General features: G+C 39.2%; 1 protein-coding gene across 2 annotated transcripts in view; it reads left to right on the top strand.

Moving 5' to 3' along the window:
- Nucleotides 1–16,022, top strand: part of NECAB1 (N-terminal EF-hand calcium binding protein 1) — a 70,043-nt gene extending 54,021 nt beyond the window's left edge. For both annotated transcript variants that reach the window (XM_054816352.1, XM_054816353.1), the window contains 7 exons: nt 1,917–2,029; nt 2,764–2,840; nt 7,748–7,801; nt 9,350–9,462; nt 11,397–11,474; nt 12,469–12,560; nt 15,500–16,022. In XM_054816352.1, coding sequence (XP_054672327.1) covers nt 1,917–2,029; nt 2,764–2,840; nt 7,748–7,801; nt 9,350–9,462; nt 11,397–11,474; nt 12,469–12,560; nt 15,500–15,528 — 556 coding nt within the window. In that variant the 3' untranslated portion in view covers nt 15,529–16,022. The remainder of the gene's footprint in view (nt 1–1,916; nt 2,030–2,763; nt 2,841–7,747; nt 7,802–9,349; nt 9,463–11,396; nt 11,475–12,468; nt 12,561–15,499) is intronic.
- The last annotated feature ends 3,018 nt before the right edge of the window (nt 16,023–19,040 follow it).

Here is a 19,040-nt window from a genome sequence, read left to right as displayed (position 1 = left end):
GGGTTTGAGATTTCTGAAGTACATGAATAATACACTGGGGTTTTGTGCCAGCAGCTTGACCGCAGGAATCAAGCAGGTTTTGAAAGGCTGAAGGTGCGCCGAGTATGCACGGTATATATACCCCTCCATTCATGCATACATCCTTCAGGTTCCCCACACAACTGATGGGAGAGAAAGTAGTCTTGAAAGGCCAGTTCAGAGCTGGAGCCTCCCTTAGGCACTTTTACATCCTCTGGAGTAATCACTGACTTCTTCTCTGACTTGCCTTTTAGGACAGCCTCTCTAGAAATACAGTCTAGAAAGACCATGTGAGTAACTCAAACTACTCACCTGGGTGTGTAGAACTGGGTGATATGAACGTTCCTTCTGCTGCCAGCTTTCTCATCTGCATTGACTGTCAGGTAGGGCATTGTGGAGACTTCTTTCTCCAGCCTTATCACTACAGTTGTTCAGAAATATCCTCTTGAATGGTGAATTTAGTTTATGGCAAAGAAAGTGTGACACTGTTAAGCCAAATACCATCTTTATCAGGGAGTGTAGTGACAGGACAAGGGGTAATGGGTTTAAGCTGAAGGAAGGTAGATTTAGATTAGATGTTAGAAAGAAATTCTTTACTGTGAGGGTGGTGAGGTACTGGCACAGGTTGCCCAGAGAAGCTGTGGATGCCCCCTCCCTGGAAGTGTTTAAGACCAGGTTGGATGGGGCTTTGGGCAACCTGGTCTAGTGGAGGGTGTCCCTGCCCATGGCAGGGGGGTTGGAACTAGATGATCTTTGAGGTCCCTTCCAACCCAAACCATTCAATGATTCTATGATCTTCCCCATTTTCTGAGGTAGCAATGGAAAAGCCAGGCAAACTCAGCACTACAACTACAGCTGTTTTGGAGAAAATGAGTTAGTTCCTAGTGCAGATGCCCCAGTCCCTATGTAAAATCATCTTCAGTTATGTTTAACTTAACTCAGGGGCAAACTGTCTGAATCAAAATCCCATTAAGACACTCCTAAACTAATTTAAGAGTGTTCACAGTGTGGAACTGCCATAATTTGCCTTACTGTGAAGGGATTTTATGCTGCAGAAAAAACATCTTCTTAACACAGTGTGTGAGCTTTCGGTGAGCCTTCATTCTGTGCTTCAGGATACCAGAGAGCTTTCCAAAGCAGTGACCTGGGAATTATTTACTGAACTGTTTAGACTACTGTCTAATAGTCTTTGCAACCACTCATCCAACTAACTGTTCAAAACTAACCATAGTCCTGGTCCTTCATTGTTCTCCAGCTGGGTGATGAAGATGAACCACGTAGAGATGGCCTTCAGTCCCCACACAAACTTTCAAGCTTCAATGACAAAATTACAAACATAAGTAATTTCTGTATCTGCTATATTTCAATACTGGTCCCAGAAATGTATCTGTCCTCCATCCAATATGAGCTAATTCTCATCAGTTTTCCTTCCTTATTATCAGATACATGTTGCTGTTTATTTTTCCAATCTTTAAGCTGAAGGAGTCAATGTTTAAAGTTCATATTTCACTTTTAGCTGTTCTTGTGACCCCAGTTCCTCTGCAGAGATGCTATGAAAATTCTGTGAATAAAGAAATCGTGTGAATTGTTCCTTAGGTCAGGTCAGAACCACATCATGGACAGACACTGAACTTCAGCTTTCTCTCCCTAAAAGATAGGTTTACACCAGCTTAACCTCCTTTTTTTTTTTTTCTTTTTTTTTTAACTTCTCTAATGACTAGCAACCTAAACACAACTAATAAGTAATACTGGAAATCTGGAAAATAATCCAGTGGTCTGAATAGGTATTTCTCCTTTTTTAATTCAAAAAGGAATATGCGAGCACGTGTTGTGAGAACAGAGAGAGGAGAGCTCTCCCACATGTTTTACCTGATGAAGTCTCCTGTGTTTCTGTGCAGACAAGGCCCAACAAAACCAGAAGTGCTCTCAATTCAATGGCCAGGAAAACGCTCAGCTCGAAGGCTTCAGAGGAACAACAGCCTGTTGCCAAATAGCCCTCATTTTAGCACAGGTATGGTGTTTCACATTTTAAAGATATTTAAAACACATGCATACACACCATACAGAAAAATACACACGCATCTTCTTCCCAAAAATTTGATTTAAACATGGTAACTAACTCAGTTTACTGACAGAAATCAATCTTCAATTGAATATAGAAGGTATTACCTCAAACTGGAAGGAAAATAAATATGTACCCATAGATCTGAACTGATAAAAAATAAACACATAATTATGGGGCAAACTGTGTTATCATTTTGAGGCTGTGGGTTGATTCAGCATTTCTTAGGTAACATTTGTAGCCTGCAGATACGAATGAAAAGGTGAATGCTATAACTTATACAGAACGTGGAAAATGTGAGAGGGTATTTTGGTAAATGGGATTCTTTAGAAGCAGTGACATTAAGCATGAGGCTGCAGTGAAGGCATCTCTAGGCTTAGCGATGTCTCTCAGAATCAAGGCATGCAGATGACTGAAACACCAAAGGACATGATGGGTCAAGCCCACTTCTCGACCAGTCATGCAGATCTCACTGCTTGCAGCCACGTGCTTACCTCTTCCTTTTTAACCCTCTTTTGAAGACCCTTCTGTCACTCACATTCATGAGTCTCTGCCACTCACCAAACGATGCTGTTCATTCAGCGCAATGATGCAGAATGATGTTTGGTCCCTTGCTGTGAGTTGCTGATGTTCATGAAGTTTACTAACATTCATAGAATGTTCATTATTTATATTTTCCAAAGGTTGGATTGAGGAAGACAGCCAGTGGATGACCCAGATAAACAGACTCCAAAAGCTGATTGACAGGCTGGAAAAGAAGGTGTGTGTTTCTTTTCACCTGCTTGTTCTCTTATTTTCAGTAAAGTAATCTTTAAACCACCAATGTTTTCAATGTCCCAGTCACAGCCTTTCCAATCAATAATGACTGGAGCTTCAACATTACCTAAGTGAGCTAACACTCATTAAATGCCTACATTTTCCTTCCACCTTCTTTCCTATTGCATGAGAGCATGACATGGTTTTCCCACGCTCCCCTTTCCCCTTCCCATCACCACAGATCCAACTTTTCATAAAGATCTGTAAAGTCACATTACTCTATGACTGGAGGATGTTACCATATTTAGTTTTGCTTGGTTTGGGGAACATGGGACAAGCCTCTCTTTTTAGAATCAGATTTTTTTCTCTTCCTCTCCAAACTTTCCCACTAAAGCTTAACAGAAAGTTTTGTTTCTTCCTTCCCTGTCATTTTATAAAAATTAAAACACTTTCCTAGTAAGTATGGTTCAACCAAAAGCTGATGCAAATCCCACCATCCCGCCTGGGAGCTGCCCCAGCTCCGGGGTGCACCAGCCCCCCAGAGCCCTGACTGCCTGCGGTTCCCACGCCGAAGCAGAGCCCTCCAGGAGTCTGACAAATGACCCATCTGATCCAACGATACCAAGGCTTCCCAGGGCTTGTAAAAACCTGACTAACATCTGTCTGTACAGAAAATATCTATTTCTTTTGTTTTCAATCAGATTGATTGCTACCCTTGGTTTTAAAAGCTGGTTTATGTCTCTGTATGATGATTTCTTTTTTTTTTTTTTTTGAGAAGAAGAGCAGAGGAAAAAGTAAGGTATAAATGCGTGTGTTGTTCTTTACATAAAGTGTCCCTACTGAAGGGCAGATAGACAATTTCAGATAGGTGCTAAGGGTGTGGCTAAACTCAGTGGATTTTGGGACCCAGGGGATTTCTTCCTCATGGTCTACTAGAAACAAGGTTTTAGGCTGAAGTGTCACAGATCCAGGAGTTGCTCCAGTCCCAGTGCGGCTGATGCTGCTCCTCCCTGTGGGTCAGTGCTCACCAGCAGCAAGGCTGTGCACGTACTCCAAAGACATGGGTCCACACGCACCAGCACGAGTGCCTTTACCAGCACCCACAGACCAGCAGCTCTCTCAGAAACATGAACACGAGATAGCCTGCCCCTGTTCCTTCTTTCCAGCTGATCAGGATGGACATTCCCCAGTGAACATTACTATGGGCCTTAAGTCCATCTAGTATTCGTGGCTGGACCCATGACCCTTCCCCAGGCACTGGCTCAGACCTTGGGTCCTGGCAGACAAGTGTCTCCTCCTACTCGCCTGCTAGTCCAGCCTGAGTTCAGTAGCAAATTAAACACACAGAAAATAGTGAAGTGTGGGATTTAACAAGAAGACAGAATAAACGGTGATGACCTGCCACAGGGCTCAGCAAGACAAGCATGCTGACCTTTCCCTGCCATTGCGCCCTCCCAGATGAACAAACTGCCCTCAGTACTTTTCCCCTTTGGTCCCACTTTGGATCAAAATTTGGTATTTCTGTTATCTCAGGCTTATTGCTGAGAAGCTGCGTTACCAATACAGTCACCCTGGCACTGCTGGCTTTGCAAGACTCTGCTCCCCAAAAGGAGCCCAGTACTCCCTTTGGTTATCCCTCAGGTCTGACAGTCTCTTGCATCACTTCTCCTTAACCAGCTGTGAAATGCGGCCATTCCTCTTGGCACTGTAACTTCTGTCAGCTCCTCACTCTGCTCCTTGCTACGCTCGGCAGCTCCTCATGGTCTGCTCAGTCCATTAAGCCTCTGGCCAGGGCATACCCATCCGCCTGCTTCCTCCCAGAGGTCATTTCTGCATGAGAAAAGCAATTACACAGCAGTTTCCACATTAATGACATTTTAGTAGCAACTTGATTTTTTCCTGAATAGATATAAATTGGATTTTGAAATGTCAAAGTCCATCATGAAATGTAACTCTTGGTTTTGGTCCAGCTTTACTCCTAGCTCTGCTTTGGAAGCAGCAGCTCACTGCCCTGCCACAGTGACGTCCCAACACGGACTGGTGCCAAAAGCAGTTTAAGGAAACTTAAAGAATGTTACTGAAAAAAGAAATCTGGCATACAGCAATAATGCAATGCAAACATTACAGAAAACAGCCAACCATTTTATAATAAATAAACTTAGAACAAGGATGTTATAAGACGATCAAATCTGCTACAAATAAATGACAACCTCAGTTTGAAAAGGAACTGAATGCCAAAGTGGCAGGGCATAGACCTTCCATAAACATCTCCTTATCAAGATAAAACTTGATTAATAACACATAGCAGTTAGATAAATCTAATTTTGCCAATAGACAGCCTATATCCACTTCTGCCTACCTCTGCATCTGCTTGACTTTGTATCTCATGACCGGGTCTAACTGTGAGAGGTGAGAAGTTCACCACTTCTGCAGCTTCTCCAGAACCACCTACTTTGATTGTTCTTCTCTTGGCAGTTCTTTCTGGCCCCTGTGAACTAAAAAAACCCAGATTTACTAGGCATGCAACTTAGAAATCATAAAACTCCTGGTCCTATAAAGTATCCTAAGGCATATTAAAAAGACTATGAGAATTCTTTTGCATTAACGACATTCCCTCTGGTCCTCATTTTATTATATCTTACACTTCATTACAGTAGGAGGAGTTCCCTGTGATCCATGTTTAAACAGCATCTAGCAAAAGTGTCTGGGTCATGACTGGGACAGGCACATATTGCAGAAAGGACTCTGGTGCCTCTTAGCAGTAGGAGACTGTGAGCACACCTACTCTGTTCCAAAACAAAGTCAAGAAAAGGCAAAGCTGATCGCTTGAATGACCACCGACTTCAGACTGAAATGAATTAGAAACATCAAGTTGTGACCAAGTGGCTGGTCACCACTTCCCACCCGGGATCAAGCCATTACGTATGCCATCTCTCAGCAGTAACTTAATCACCTTTAGCCCAGATGATGTTCCAGGTTAACCCACCACATCCCACCAAGTGTGACATTTCAGCTGTCTTTCAACAGCTACTAAAGCTCTTCCTTTTGACTTTGCCCTGAGGCAGATTAGAAGGATCACACAATCACACTACGAGGCAATTTCAGAAGCTACTGCTTCTCAGCTGAGGTGAGGTAGGACTGAGGAGGCATTGTAAAGCCTCAGCTCTGACCTGCAATCTTGGGCAGGTTTCATTTCCAGGCTGCATGAGAACTGTCTGGCAGCAGCTCTCACCTCCGCATTGGGCTACTTCACTCGTGCTCAACATCAAGTCAACCGATGCCTGAGCGCCCTTTCCGCACGGATGAGGACTATGTGCCAGTGCTCGCATACTAAAAGGTCACAAGCTGTCTGTGTAGACTTTTACCTCATCTGTGTAGTCATGCCCTGTCTAATGACATAATGTTACTGAAGAACCCGTATAGATTATTTTCAAATTCTTGAAGAGGCCAGCAAGTTATCCACCAGTGTTTCCTACTGGAAAACTACCTGGTGAATGGTTGATTTAGCATTGTCTAACTCTTCTGTCAAAGGTGAATTTGACCATCAATCAATCTTGTAGGTTGTCTTTTTTTCTCAATTTCTCAAGTTATATATACTGGAAAACACAGAATTCTTTTCTTGCTACCTTAAAAGAAAGTTTGCAGTACAACTTGAGTCATTCCTGTGTTTTTCCATACATTTCCCTAGGAAAAAAAAAATGCAGTGAAAGTACAGCAAAAACACAGGAATAAGCATTTTCTCTCAAGGTTTTTATCTGAAGTGCCTGCACTGACAAATGAGCTATTAAAGTTGGGTGTTTCCCCCTTCTCCATTTCATGCCTTTCTGTGCGCGTTCTGCAGGAGAGGTACAGCTACACAGCAGTTACTCTGCGACTGCTACTTCACTCCTGCCTTGCCCTGCTACCTGCTGCTGGTGGAGGTCCTGTTTGTTTGAATTCTACCTGCACACCTCTGGTTAGCTTTTCAGCGAGAACAGTATTTGTGCTGGCAAAACGCCTGCTACTTGTGGTTAATCAATGCTCACCCAGCTGCAAGTAGAAAAGGTTTTTGTTTTTTTTTTTTTTTTTAATCTTTGTAACACAAGAATTGTTTGCAATGAGAAGCAAAGCACCGCTAACAAAGAGTGCCTTTTGCTCCAGCTGCTTATTGCAAATCGATCTGCTTTTTTTCAGGCATATGGATATTTTTCAGAATATCCATTTTTCAGAATATCCATATGGCATTGGGTTAGAGGGTACCGCATGTGCCTAGCATGTAAGTGATATTTTTGTGTGCATTACTAAATGGTGTTTGCATGAATCACAGATTCATGAAGTGCGCATCCAGTCTGTGTGTTAAGCAAGCATACTGCTGCCTCACGGATGCATCTGTTGCTGGTGCCCAGCCTGTCCTCAGAAGCAAGCACAGCAGTTCAGAAACCTGACTTGGAGCACCGTGCACATCTTTTTCAATGCTACAAAACTGTCCCTTGCAACTATACTCCCCCTAGAGAAGTTTCTTCTGTATAAAGTTTTATGATGGCGCAATGGTAGCTGATAGTTCATTTCAAATTACCAGCATTGCTCATCTCCATAGTCCACGTGACAATTTGAGAAGGTATCTGTCTTTTCTGAATTAAGTCCAACATACATTTGTGAGCAAGTGGATTTCTTACAAATGAAAAATTACCTGCTCAGCAGTATAAATAAAACTTTACCGAACAGCCTGGGTTGGATTTAACCACTGAAACATGCGAGATTCTGCAAACAATGCTTGTGTTTGATTTACAGCTAATAAAGAAGGGATTTAATTATAACTTCTGGAGCTAAAACAGAGTCTAGCTATTGGAATAGCTTGTTAAAAAGGTGAGACCAGAATACAGCTGTAGTATTACCTCTTATATTTCTATTTTCTTTTCAACTTCCTGAAAGGACCTAAAGCTTGAGCCATTTGAAGAGGAAGTTTTAGAAGAAAATGCAAAATCTGTAAGTGTTATCTGAAGACAATGACTTTTGACATTTGATTTTCATAGCCAGGTAGTAAGACAACCACTTCACCATTGATATGTTAAAAAAAAAAAAAAAAAGTCACCTTCCTCACTTTTCCCAGTGGCAAGCATCCATTAATCAGCAGAATACATTGTGCAAGACACAACATAACAAAACTTAGAATATATGGTCAAAACTTTTATATTAATTTTTGCATTGTTTTCAAGGGATACAGTGAGCCAAAAACTCAACTTATATAAAGAGGTAAAGGTGTCATTAATAAGATTTACTGAATTTGGCAGCTGTGTTTACGGGGTGATAGCTTCTCAGCTCCCGATCACCGAATGCTGCATGCATGCTTTAAATCACGGCTGTACAGCCAGCCTCCTTCCCTCCCTCCCAAACTGCTATAGGAAGCCTTGTCAGGAAAGATGGGAGAGCATCTAGTGTTAAGCAGTAATCAACGTTACAACTTACAAAACCAGAATCATAACCAGAAATAAACTTGCTTTTAATTAAGTTCATGTCCCAAGATCAAGATGAATTTTTCAAATACACTAGCATTCCTAAGTTCAGGGCTTTGAACCTAACAAAATGCAAAGCAAATACACATGAAAAAATAACCAAAATAGATGATCAAATTCCTTATTTCATCACAGGAGTTGTATTATATTTTTTTCTTTTTTTAAATGAGATTATACAATATTGCTAGACAGGCTGCTTATGAAGAAGGGATAATCCAGGAGATAACAGTATCAATAATCAAGGCAGAAACAAGTCAAAAACCCGTAAAAGAGATGAAGTTGTATTAATTAAGAAGCACGTGGTGTTTCTTCAAGTATTTCATTAGTAAGGTTGACAAGCTTCAATGGATGAATCAATATGTAAATTACTTACATTAGCTAAATGGTAATCATAGTAATTCAGGATAAATAGGTCTTCCATACTGCTAAGTGTTTCCATAGTCCGGTTTATAAAGATTGTTAATTTTTTGCAGAAAGGTTGAGAGAAATAAAATCCCTCTCTATTCATCATTTAACACATGCTACCTTAGGCATCTCGTTCAGGTGTGAGTCAGAGCTCCGAAAGGTAAAAGACTATGAGAGCACCTCCACAGAAGTAACACCGCATCCAATGCAGATTGTGGGAATGTGCTCTTACCTCAAACCTCACACCTGCTTGCGTACAGATTAATCCAAGGAAACATGCTGACTTTATTGTTGAATATTCCACAGATGAGCGTTTACTTTGCATTATTCTGAAAAGACTGTCTCATCCAGGCTTCGGACAACTCTCAATTTCTCGAAGGTGGACACAAATTTGGGGTGTTTCCATGCTGTGCCTCAGCCTGCCTAGACATAAGAGCCGCACTTGAGCATTTCTACTTCCCCACTCCAGAGCACTAAAATAGGGACTTTGAAGGAACTTTTGTGGGGGTTTTTTATGATTGTGTTTTTTATTGGTTTGTGATAGACTTTTCAGAGTTTAAAGAACAAGAAATTGAGAGGACGATATGGCAGTAATATTGTAATGTTTTTGTATCAGCACATAATGATTGTCCAACGTCAAATGTCTGTGATAGAAGAAGAAATCGCGGAGTTCCGGCTTGCTCTGAAGCAGTACGTGGAATCTGCTTCTACTCAGGGTGGCTGCTTGCAGTAAGTACAACGTTATTGTCCCTGGGCAGCAGGAAGGAATGTAGTCTGATTTCTGGAATAACCTCTAAGTAGAGCTGGGTTATTTATGAAAACAGAACCTTTATCATCTTCTTTCCTGGCTGGTTATGCAGGTGTGTAAGACAGAGCTTTTCAAAGACAATGAAAACCAGAAAGAGATGTCAAAGTATATGTGCAGACTTTTAGTAGTATCACAAAATGACAACAGAGGCTGTCCCAAAGATGCTCAACAATGTTTTAAGGTTTTTGAGCTCTGTAGGTCATTAATCCACAGCTTCTGCAAGCTCTTAGGCTGACACTCTCTATTGGAAAACTCATTTGCTATCCTTCATTTGTGCTCACCTGGCAAGTGAGCAACTCACCAACTTGTTTGCTAGTTCTCTGTTTGGAAGCTTTCAAAATCTTCCCTTTAGGCTGTCATTTCAATATTTTTGTTCATAATAAAGAATGGGAAAAATTAAAAAGCAAAGTTTTCAATGAAATAGTGTACTTCTGATTTGCTCCTTTGAGAATTAAAACATTAGAACCGGGGTAAGAATAAATTTTAGCAACTGATTTATGAACCTTGTTGCTAAGAGACCGTCACACTTACGATCGTATCAGTAGTGTTCACACAGGCCAGAAAAAGTAAGTTACGCTGGAAGAAGAAAAGAGTGACCTTTTTGCAGTGGTTCACTTATAAAGGCAGACTGATGAGGACAATAAAATTCTCCTGTGGGCCAAGAGCTGAAAAAAACAAAGAGAAGTCCTCCAGTCCCCTTCCAAAAACGAGCATCCAGCAGAACGCTGCAGAGACTGCAGCCTTGTCAGGGGAGAGAGCTTACAGGGCTTCAGAATGCAACTTAACAAATGATGCAAAAAGTTACTTTCTTTCCCAAGTTCACAGGCATTTGGTAAGTCTGTAATGCCACCTACCGGTTCGATTTTACTGTAGTCGTTTATGACATTGACTTGTTTTTTTCCAACAGTTCTTGATATTTTTTGGTATTTTACAATGTACTTTCACATACTGCAGGAGAAAACCAATAAATCACAGGACTTATTGCTTATTACAGTATGAATTATAATCCAAGAACAGTATACAAGCACATGAGTAGTAAGATCAGCAATCTCACACTTGGGCAGAGAAATATGTATATATACTTTTTGTCCTATACATCTCAACACCAACTCGAGTACCCAAATGCCTAAGTACCCTATGTGTTATAAAGCTTTTATGCTCAGGATAATAAGTGGGATGATTCCCTGTAGAGGATCAGCAGATATTCTGTGGGTCATTTTTCACACATGATAAATTGTTAGCTGAATAGCATAAGTAAATAGTACCCAAAGGTATTATTTTAAAAGTGTATCTGCAGCAGACGTCAGCCTAGGTATCTTTATATTTGCTTTCAAAGCACCTAAACTCTGTGCCACTTTGATGCATCTCTCATGCAAAAGGATGACTTCTCACAGTGTAATTCTTCATTGAAACAGCACAAGTTACTCTATAAACGTATTTGAGCTGATCTCTGTGCAATACGCTGTATTAGCTGATTTCCCCTGAACCACAGTTGTTTGATTAATTTTCCGTATTACTGATTAGTATTTCTTTAGATAAATGACTATTGGAGCAATATGAAAAATTGGTTTCATAAATAAGGGTCCATAAGTGTAGTAATATAAAATATCAATAAATAAAAAGCCATGAAAATACTCCAAGAGTTTAGGAAAAAAGCTTAGATAATTTGCAGCATGCTTCCCAAAAATCACTTATTTGTTACATTTATTATTTGTTTGGGTTTTGGTTTACTTTTTTTTTCCCCAAAAAAAAATCACTGCATTTGGTTCCTACTCATTAGCAATTTGGAATAAGATGTGTACGTCTGATAATTTTGTCATGTTTGATTAAATTAGTTCTATCCTACAATTCTTAGTGTTTCAATACAGAAGCTTCCAAGTGATTCCCGCTTCATAGTCTATGAGTTCTGGGAGAACTCCAATGCCTGGAATAGGTAAGTTTTGGGAGGTTGGGTTGATTTTTTTTTTTGTTCTATGGAAAGTTTTGAAAGTTAGAAAGCAATTGTGTAGAAGGACTGAATACAAATTAAATACTGCTAATCAATCTCTTGCTAAATATATCACAATTAATACTCCAGAACACTACTTCAATTGCTAAAGACTAAAATATACTGAAATGTAAATAAAAATGTCAGACACAGCTAATTCGAATAGAACATACAAAGTCTGAAGGTGAACAGAGAAAGGAATGGCATCAGATGGATGTTAGTTGATCAGGGACAAAAGAATAGGGAAACAGCAATATTTGCACAGTTTAATGACAATGAAAGAAAGAAACAGAGCCAATGAGTGAGACAGGAGCTGTGCCATCCAGCAACACACTTAAGCATGCAAGCAGTCATGGGGAACTCTCACAAAGCTTCCCAAATCCACACCACAAAACCCCATCTGACAGACTTCCCGAATGTCTCTTTTGGGTCCAAAATAGAAGTTGTAGTGACTAGAAGTCCGACCAGCTGAGTTCTAACCTACAGCAGGCAGATAGCTAAAAAATTGAGACAAAAATATTTTCCTTAACTACTTTTACTATTTAAAAAAATCCAAACAAATCCTCAAATCCTAAACCTGTATACAGAAATTGTTTTGAAGGAAGATGCAGAAGTCTCTTGAAGCTTACTGTCTTTCCTTTTGAACAAAGCCCCAGTCCAAAGCAGGTACGTTTACTTTTTACTGGTAACACACATCAACCCATTTGGAACAAGAACTGCTGTACTGTGTTACAATCAAGTGAAAAGCATCAGAGTAACAGGCAACCAACCATACAGAAGGAAAAAGTGTGTTTGATGTTACATGCAAACACTTCACGGCTTATCTGGTCTCCTCTCCCACTATCATCGTCTAAGTTTTGAAGCACAAAATCTGGCTTATAGCATTATATTTAGCCCCTTTAAAAACTCTGTTATATTCTTATTTTTTACAATTATTTAGCCACCTTCAAATGAATTACAGCAAGACATTCCAAAGAAGTAATGTGGACTTCTTGGAAACTCCTGAGCTCATCACAACAATGCTAGTCCCTGGTAAATATAAATTTTTTCACAGTATTTTGTTTGTTCCATGTGAAGAGTTCTACTGTATTAGTCTGTTCCATATGCAGGACGACTACATAATATTACCCTCAGTAAGATAAGTATGAAGGAGAAAGAGACTCTAAATGTTTTCATTTGAAGCACAGAAATGTAAAATGCATCAGGAGCATAAGACCCACAATGCTTTCTTTTACATAGTACAAAGTTAGGCTAGCATATACTTTTTAAGAAAATATCTAGAATAAAGAATACTATTTGTGATTAGTAAAATAGACCCTTTTTAAGATTTGCAGGCAAAAAATTGCTTGCTGATGAAGACTTCGACTTAATCATATCTACATTATTGACACAAGTCTTCATTACTAATAATTTACATTTACTAACCAATTTATTGTACATGCTTCCTGCTATGTTAAAACAACTTTGAAAAAGCAAGGTGTTGATGATTCCAAATTACTATTTCTAATATAAACCAATAAAGATGCAACATCATTTTTCTCAGAGAAATGATAGTTAAAAGAGACGGTGTGGGATGAAGCGAAGCAAGCATCAGTCCCACATTTACAGAGGGAAGACAGCAAAATTTTTATCTTGGGCAACACAAATCTATTACAGTGAAACTCTAATTTCCCCTATGTCTGAGTACAGACTAAATTTAAAATAATAAAACCCCACCTAGGAGAAAAAAAAATTAGATAGTCCTATAGCTGAGTTTTCTCCTTAAAAGAAACCAGCCTGAAACCATTTTCAGACCTCATGAGCCTGAACACACAATTATATGCCAGGGATTCCTGCAGTATCAGGAGATTGCACTTAATGAACCAAGAATCCCTTCAAATCTATTATCTTACTGGGGAAATTGCTGGGTTTAAGACAAACTTAGCTGTGGGAAACAATGCGGCCTTTTCCCAAGCTTCTTCATGTCCAAGAGCTAGATTGGGTATGTCCCAGGAGTGTTCTGAGGTGGTTTACTCACAGCTAAAGTACAATTAACATAAAATAAAATGTAAACATCATTTATAAATGCCTAAACAGAAGTGTCTGAAATGAGATTCAAAATGCTCGTTAAAGCATCGACTCTGCCTGCTAAGAAGGATTTCAGTCTGCAGCACTCCATCCTGGCAGACAGTTGCCATAGAAACAGCATTTCTCACTGTGCACTCTGTGCTGGGGGAGGCAATGGGAAGTAACACATTCACCATTATTTTTACCATTTTATAGATTATCATTTAGAAATCTGCGCAGACATTTGAACTTTTGTTTCATGGAAAGTACTTCCCATATTTGATCTATACAAATCATATTTATATTTGAAAGATAGAAAATGTTCATGAAGTTAAAAATGATGGCTGCAATGCTATCAGTATACTTTATGAAAGAATTCTAGACAACGTAAAGTCATACCGCTCTAAAATCAGGAAAAAAACAAACAAACCTGTCTGCAATGAGCACACAGATAGACTCTATTTTAAAAACAAATTTACCCTAGCTCAGATACATCTACTTTTTTTTTTTTTTTACACATCTGGTTAACTAAGAACTGAAAAACAATTCTAAATTGTAATCTGAATCTGATTCTATGATTAGAACCCAAGAGTCTTCACTCAGCTGATTAATTAAAATTAATAAGGATACACTTAGCCAGCTAAGAATGATTCAGGAAGATATGGGATTTCAGGACTGTTAGATCCAATATTATCCCAAAGCAAATTCATTTACCATCAGTTAATAAGAACCACAACCAATTGCAGTCTCTTGCACACCTGTTAACCGACCAAGTTGCTTCAGGCATACCAGGGTGGCATGAATTGGTTCACCTTCAGTGAATGCCTCATCTTGATATAAGATCTGGACTCGAGGACACTGGAGAACCTTTAGGTGAAGAAAACAAAAGCTAGGGGAAAACAGCTGAACGCTTATGACACTACAAGGCACGAAATAAACTGTTAAATTGCCATTTTTCTGGCCAAAATTCATTAATCCCCTCAAGTGTCAGAGACTACTAGGCTTTCGTAGCCCAAGTTCAGGTAAGATTCTTAAGTATCATCTTCTCAACATTCTTCTTCAAGAATAACTTTTTTTCAGAAAAATGCCTTAAATGGAAAGATTTATGGACACATTCACAGAAACAAGTTGTGTTAATGAATTTAATCCCCAAACTGTGCAGTGCAAAACCTACTGAGACTAGAACACCCCTCCGCTAAGGGGACTTGGCATCTCAGATACAGGCACAATTCCTTTCCTTCCTTCCATCTCTCTCCATAAATCTTGTGGTTCCTCTCTGCGTAAGGTTCAGTTTTGAAAGGACAAAGGTTAGGGACTGTGGGGAAGAAGTCCAGATGTGTTTCACTCCCTGTCTATAATCTGGTGATTCCAGATCTTCTTTTACAGGAATGACATTTTACAAGTCCATCAATTCTCTTACTTTTAGGGCAAAATGCTCTTAATTCCTAGAGTTGTGAAAAAAGAACAGCACAAGGTTTGAATAATGTCACCAGGAAAGAAAGTCATTAAAGGCAGTACAACCACCCAGGAGACACAGTGCTCAGCTAAAATACTGACACACGCAGCAGAACAGGAGTGAGGATTTATGTGATTTGCTCTCTGGGATCTAGGCGCTTAATTCTATTCAACCGCACCTATGACACGTTAATGCTTCTTTGGATGTCATCAGAGAGATACACATTCTTGTGCTAAAGCCACCCCTCACCAGTTATACTCAGCTCTCCTAGTATTTTAGGTATTCTTCCCCTGCGTGGAGAGGTTTTGTCTTTGAAAGTATGCAGCTTTCAAATAAAGTAGTATTAGCTGCATATACGAATTAATGTTTCTTTATATATGTTACAGCTATTTTATTTAGGATTTTTACAAGAGATAGAAAAATAAATACTATTTATGTTAACAAATAAATAAATTCTTCTCTCTTTCAGCATCGTGGTGGGTCCTCAATAACAACTAGAAGCTGTGGTTCCAAGTAATGTTAATGTTGCATTGTTTTTCATTACAATAACATAGTGGAAGTGTTTAAGGCCAGGCTGGATGGGGCTTTGGGCAACCTGGTCTAGTGGAGGGTGTCCCTGCCCATGGCAGGGGGGTTGGATGTAGATGATCTTTGAGGTCCCTTCCAAACCAAACCATTCTATGATTCTATGATTCTATGAACATTCACATAGCAGTGTACAGGTGCGTTGGGTTATGAATTTATGATGTGATACCATTTGTTATTATGGATGTGATCTTTTCCATTTTAAAATATGGAAAAGTGCACATTACCTTCCCCTCTTGCGACTAGTTCAGTGAAATGATGCATTCTAAAAGCTGAAATAAGACAACTACGCTAAACTGTTTATTGTGTATATTCAGTCCAAACTGTAACAGAAAAGTGCATCTTGATTGGTATGACTAAATATTTGTGAAGTTTTAGTCTTGTGTTAATAAACAATTGTTACTTAATGCTGCTGGTTTCTCCTTTTACAGAATAAAGGGGTATGAACATGAACACACATTTTCGTACGTCTTACGCTTCAGAGAAGCTGTAAGTCATTAATTAGGAGCATAAGCATAGGGACAACTTTTATGTTTATACAGAACTTCACTCATACAGGAAATTTTCTTCCCACGACAAGACAAGGCAGTACTATGTTCTCTTCACAGCCTCTAGCCCCTGTCCTTGGAAGAGGAAACATGTCTGTCAGTATGCCAAGCCTCCACAGACTTAACATTTCACAACCAATTTGCTTTTAAATCTATGCCCTGAACACTTGGAAAATATTTTCATTAGATCACTGACAGCTCACTGAAAAGTCATTAGAGAAACCGCTGTTAGAGCATAAATAGGCATAAACCTGGAAGTCAAAATATTTTCTTCCCTATGAAGTCTTGCTGTTGTTCCCTGCATCTGAGCAGCAGGTGTGTCCTCCAGCCCAAGAATGAAAGTCAAGTGGCTATCGTAACCTCACACCTCCATGACAGCTTGACAAGCTCTACACACTAAATGACCACTCTCTCCACTCATCTAGCAGTCCCAGGTTACAAACAGTACCCAAAAAGTAACTTAGAAGTCATATCCAATAAAATATCTTCACTGCAGGATTTACCTATTTTTATTTCAACTCAACCAATACATTACTACATGTAATTAAAAGCGGGGAATTTAGACTACAAACAAGCAATCTTCATTGCAGTAAGGTTCCATATTCCAGAAACCATGACCAGGATTGAGCTCAAGGTTAAGAAAGGTGACACATTTAGGTACCTGCATGTGACCAAGGCATCTTAGTTCCTATTGTATCAATGGAGTTCTGAAACAAAATTAGTTCCTTCAGCAAAGGCATCTAGTACATGTGAGATGCTCTGGGGCATCCCAACTGGTCTCCAGTTCCCAGCTGAGGAAATGAGTTACCTATAGGTTGTGTGTCATTTATCCCAGCCCCGTGCAGCTGCTTCAGATATCCTACATATCTCAGATGAAACCAGGTGCCTACCTTTAGGCAACTGAATCAAACCCTTTGCCAATAAAGCCAATGGAGCCAAGGTTCTCTATAGAAATGTGGATGTCAGAAAGTGATGTCTGCACAACTAAATTTAGGTGCCCACGTTAGAGACAAATTTCACCTTTAAATCTTCTTACAGTAATCAGCAAAACCGAATGCTTTATAATACTGAAGTCCAAACCTTTCTCATATTGACATGATCCAACTACAGATCTGTTCATTCCTAAAAAGGCACCCAAACAGCCGTATTGCACTCACAAATGACAGATCAGTGACAGTTTAAAAGTTTCTTGTCTTTAGCACAGTAAAACTACTCATATTCCTGAAGATCTGGCTGGCTTTCTTCCTATGCCAAGCTGTCAGTCTACTGCAACGCACGTTTTCTTTTGTCACTACTGATCTACCAACAAAGGAAATACAGTGACATGTGACACCACTGCAGGGTAAATCCTTAAGTGAAAACTGACACACTACACTGAGATTTTTCCTTTTCACTGGAAAAACTTCTTAAAATAACCTGCTTTAGAACTTCATGTCCATTAGGTGCTGAAGGGGAGGGGGGGAAGTTCTAGTAGGTCATGGGTCCTTCTAATAGTCATTCTCCTTTGTATATATTTACTAGTAAACAAACTGATGAATCATACACAAGAACAAGTTTGAGACGTTTCACTTACCAGTTTTGAGAGCTACACACAAAAATTGCCTTCAACATATACTGGGGATAAAGAACCACAGGACTCACTCTAAAAAATTCCCACTGATTAAAAAACAAACAAACAAACAAGGATTTCAGCACTTTGTAACAGTACTTGTAAACCGCACAAATAGAACACATGTGAAAGTTTATTTTAATTGACTAACTGCTGCTAAACATGAAAGAAACTGAATTCAAACAAGTTTATTTGCATAGTGCAGGGAAAGACATCTAGTGTCTATCAAATGCAACTTGAAAGTCTTCTGCACCATTGCAATCACCATTCAACACATTCTCATTTAGCTTCCATTATCATTTGTGGCAGAGGTTATAAAATTGCCTTCAGTGCCCAAATGACGCTACCACAGGTGTGAATACAGGTTTTGAGGGTAATTATATTCATAAAAAATTACTATTCTTGATGCTTGTCAACTGAAGGATGCTTTCAGGAACTACTCAAACTACTGCTTTCCACTTCACTGTTAAATACTGTACTAATTTAAGAAAAAAAGTTATAGAATTAACCATGCATTGGTATACCCATTTACCCATATAAGACGTGATTAAAATCTGTCTTGTTCCTCAATTTTGCCCATTACTTCCACTTTTCAAAGTCAAAACCACTGGACAATTATTTACAAAGAACTTCAAGGAATGCAATGCATAGACAGTTCTCTCGTTCTGATCCATGATGACAGAAGATTTCTCATTTTAGTGAAACTGCTGGTAACATGAGACTTCATACCTTGAAAGAAGGTATGTGTCCACTAAATATTAAGTAATGTCTTGTGTCAAGATGGAGATTTCAAATGAAAAAAGCAAGCAAGTAAAGTTTTGGAAATAAAAAAGAAAAAAGAAAATAAGTTAGAAGAGTACAAACCCCAAGACATCTGAGAATTGACACAGCCAGTATTTGTTGTTACATTATTACTGCTAAGGAAGGGAGGTAGGAGCAAGCAAAAAGCCCTGGTCAAGTATTGGTTTAGAATTTATAGTCAGACAAACTATATGGCGACATAACACAGATAATTAAAGGACAAAATTCTGTCACAGTAAAATGTAAAATTATTTATTTTCACTGTAATTGTATTACCATCTCAGACATTACAAATCAAAGGTTTGACTTTTAAAGCATTCAGGCAATTACAGGAAGAAACGGGCACTTCCGTAAGTTTAATAGGGTCCTACTTTCATCTGTAGGCACCCAAGTACCTTCAAAATCTTAAAGATCTACATCATATGTAGCTCCTTCATTGATGGATTTCTCATCTTCCAAACACCCTG

Source organism: Grus americana, chromosome 2 (assembly GCF_028858705.1).
Source record: "Grus americana isolate bGruAme1 chromosome 2, bGruAme1.mat, whole genome shotgun sequence".
NCBI lineage: Eukaryota > Metazoa > Chordata > Aves > Gruiformes > Gruidae > Grus > Grus americana.
This window is presented reverse-complemented; position numbering and strand designations above follow the sequence as displayed.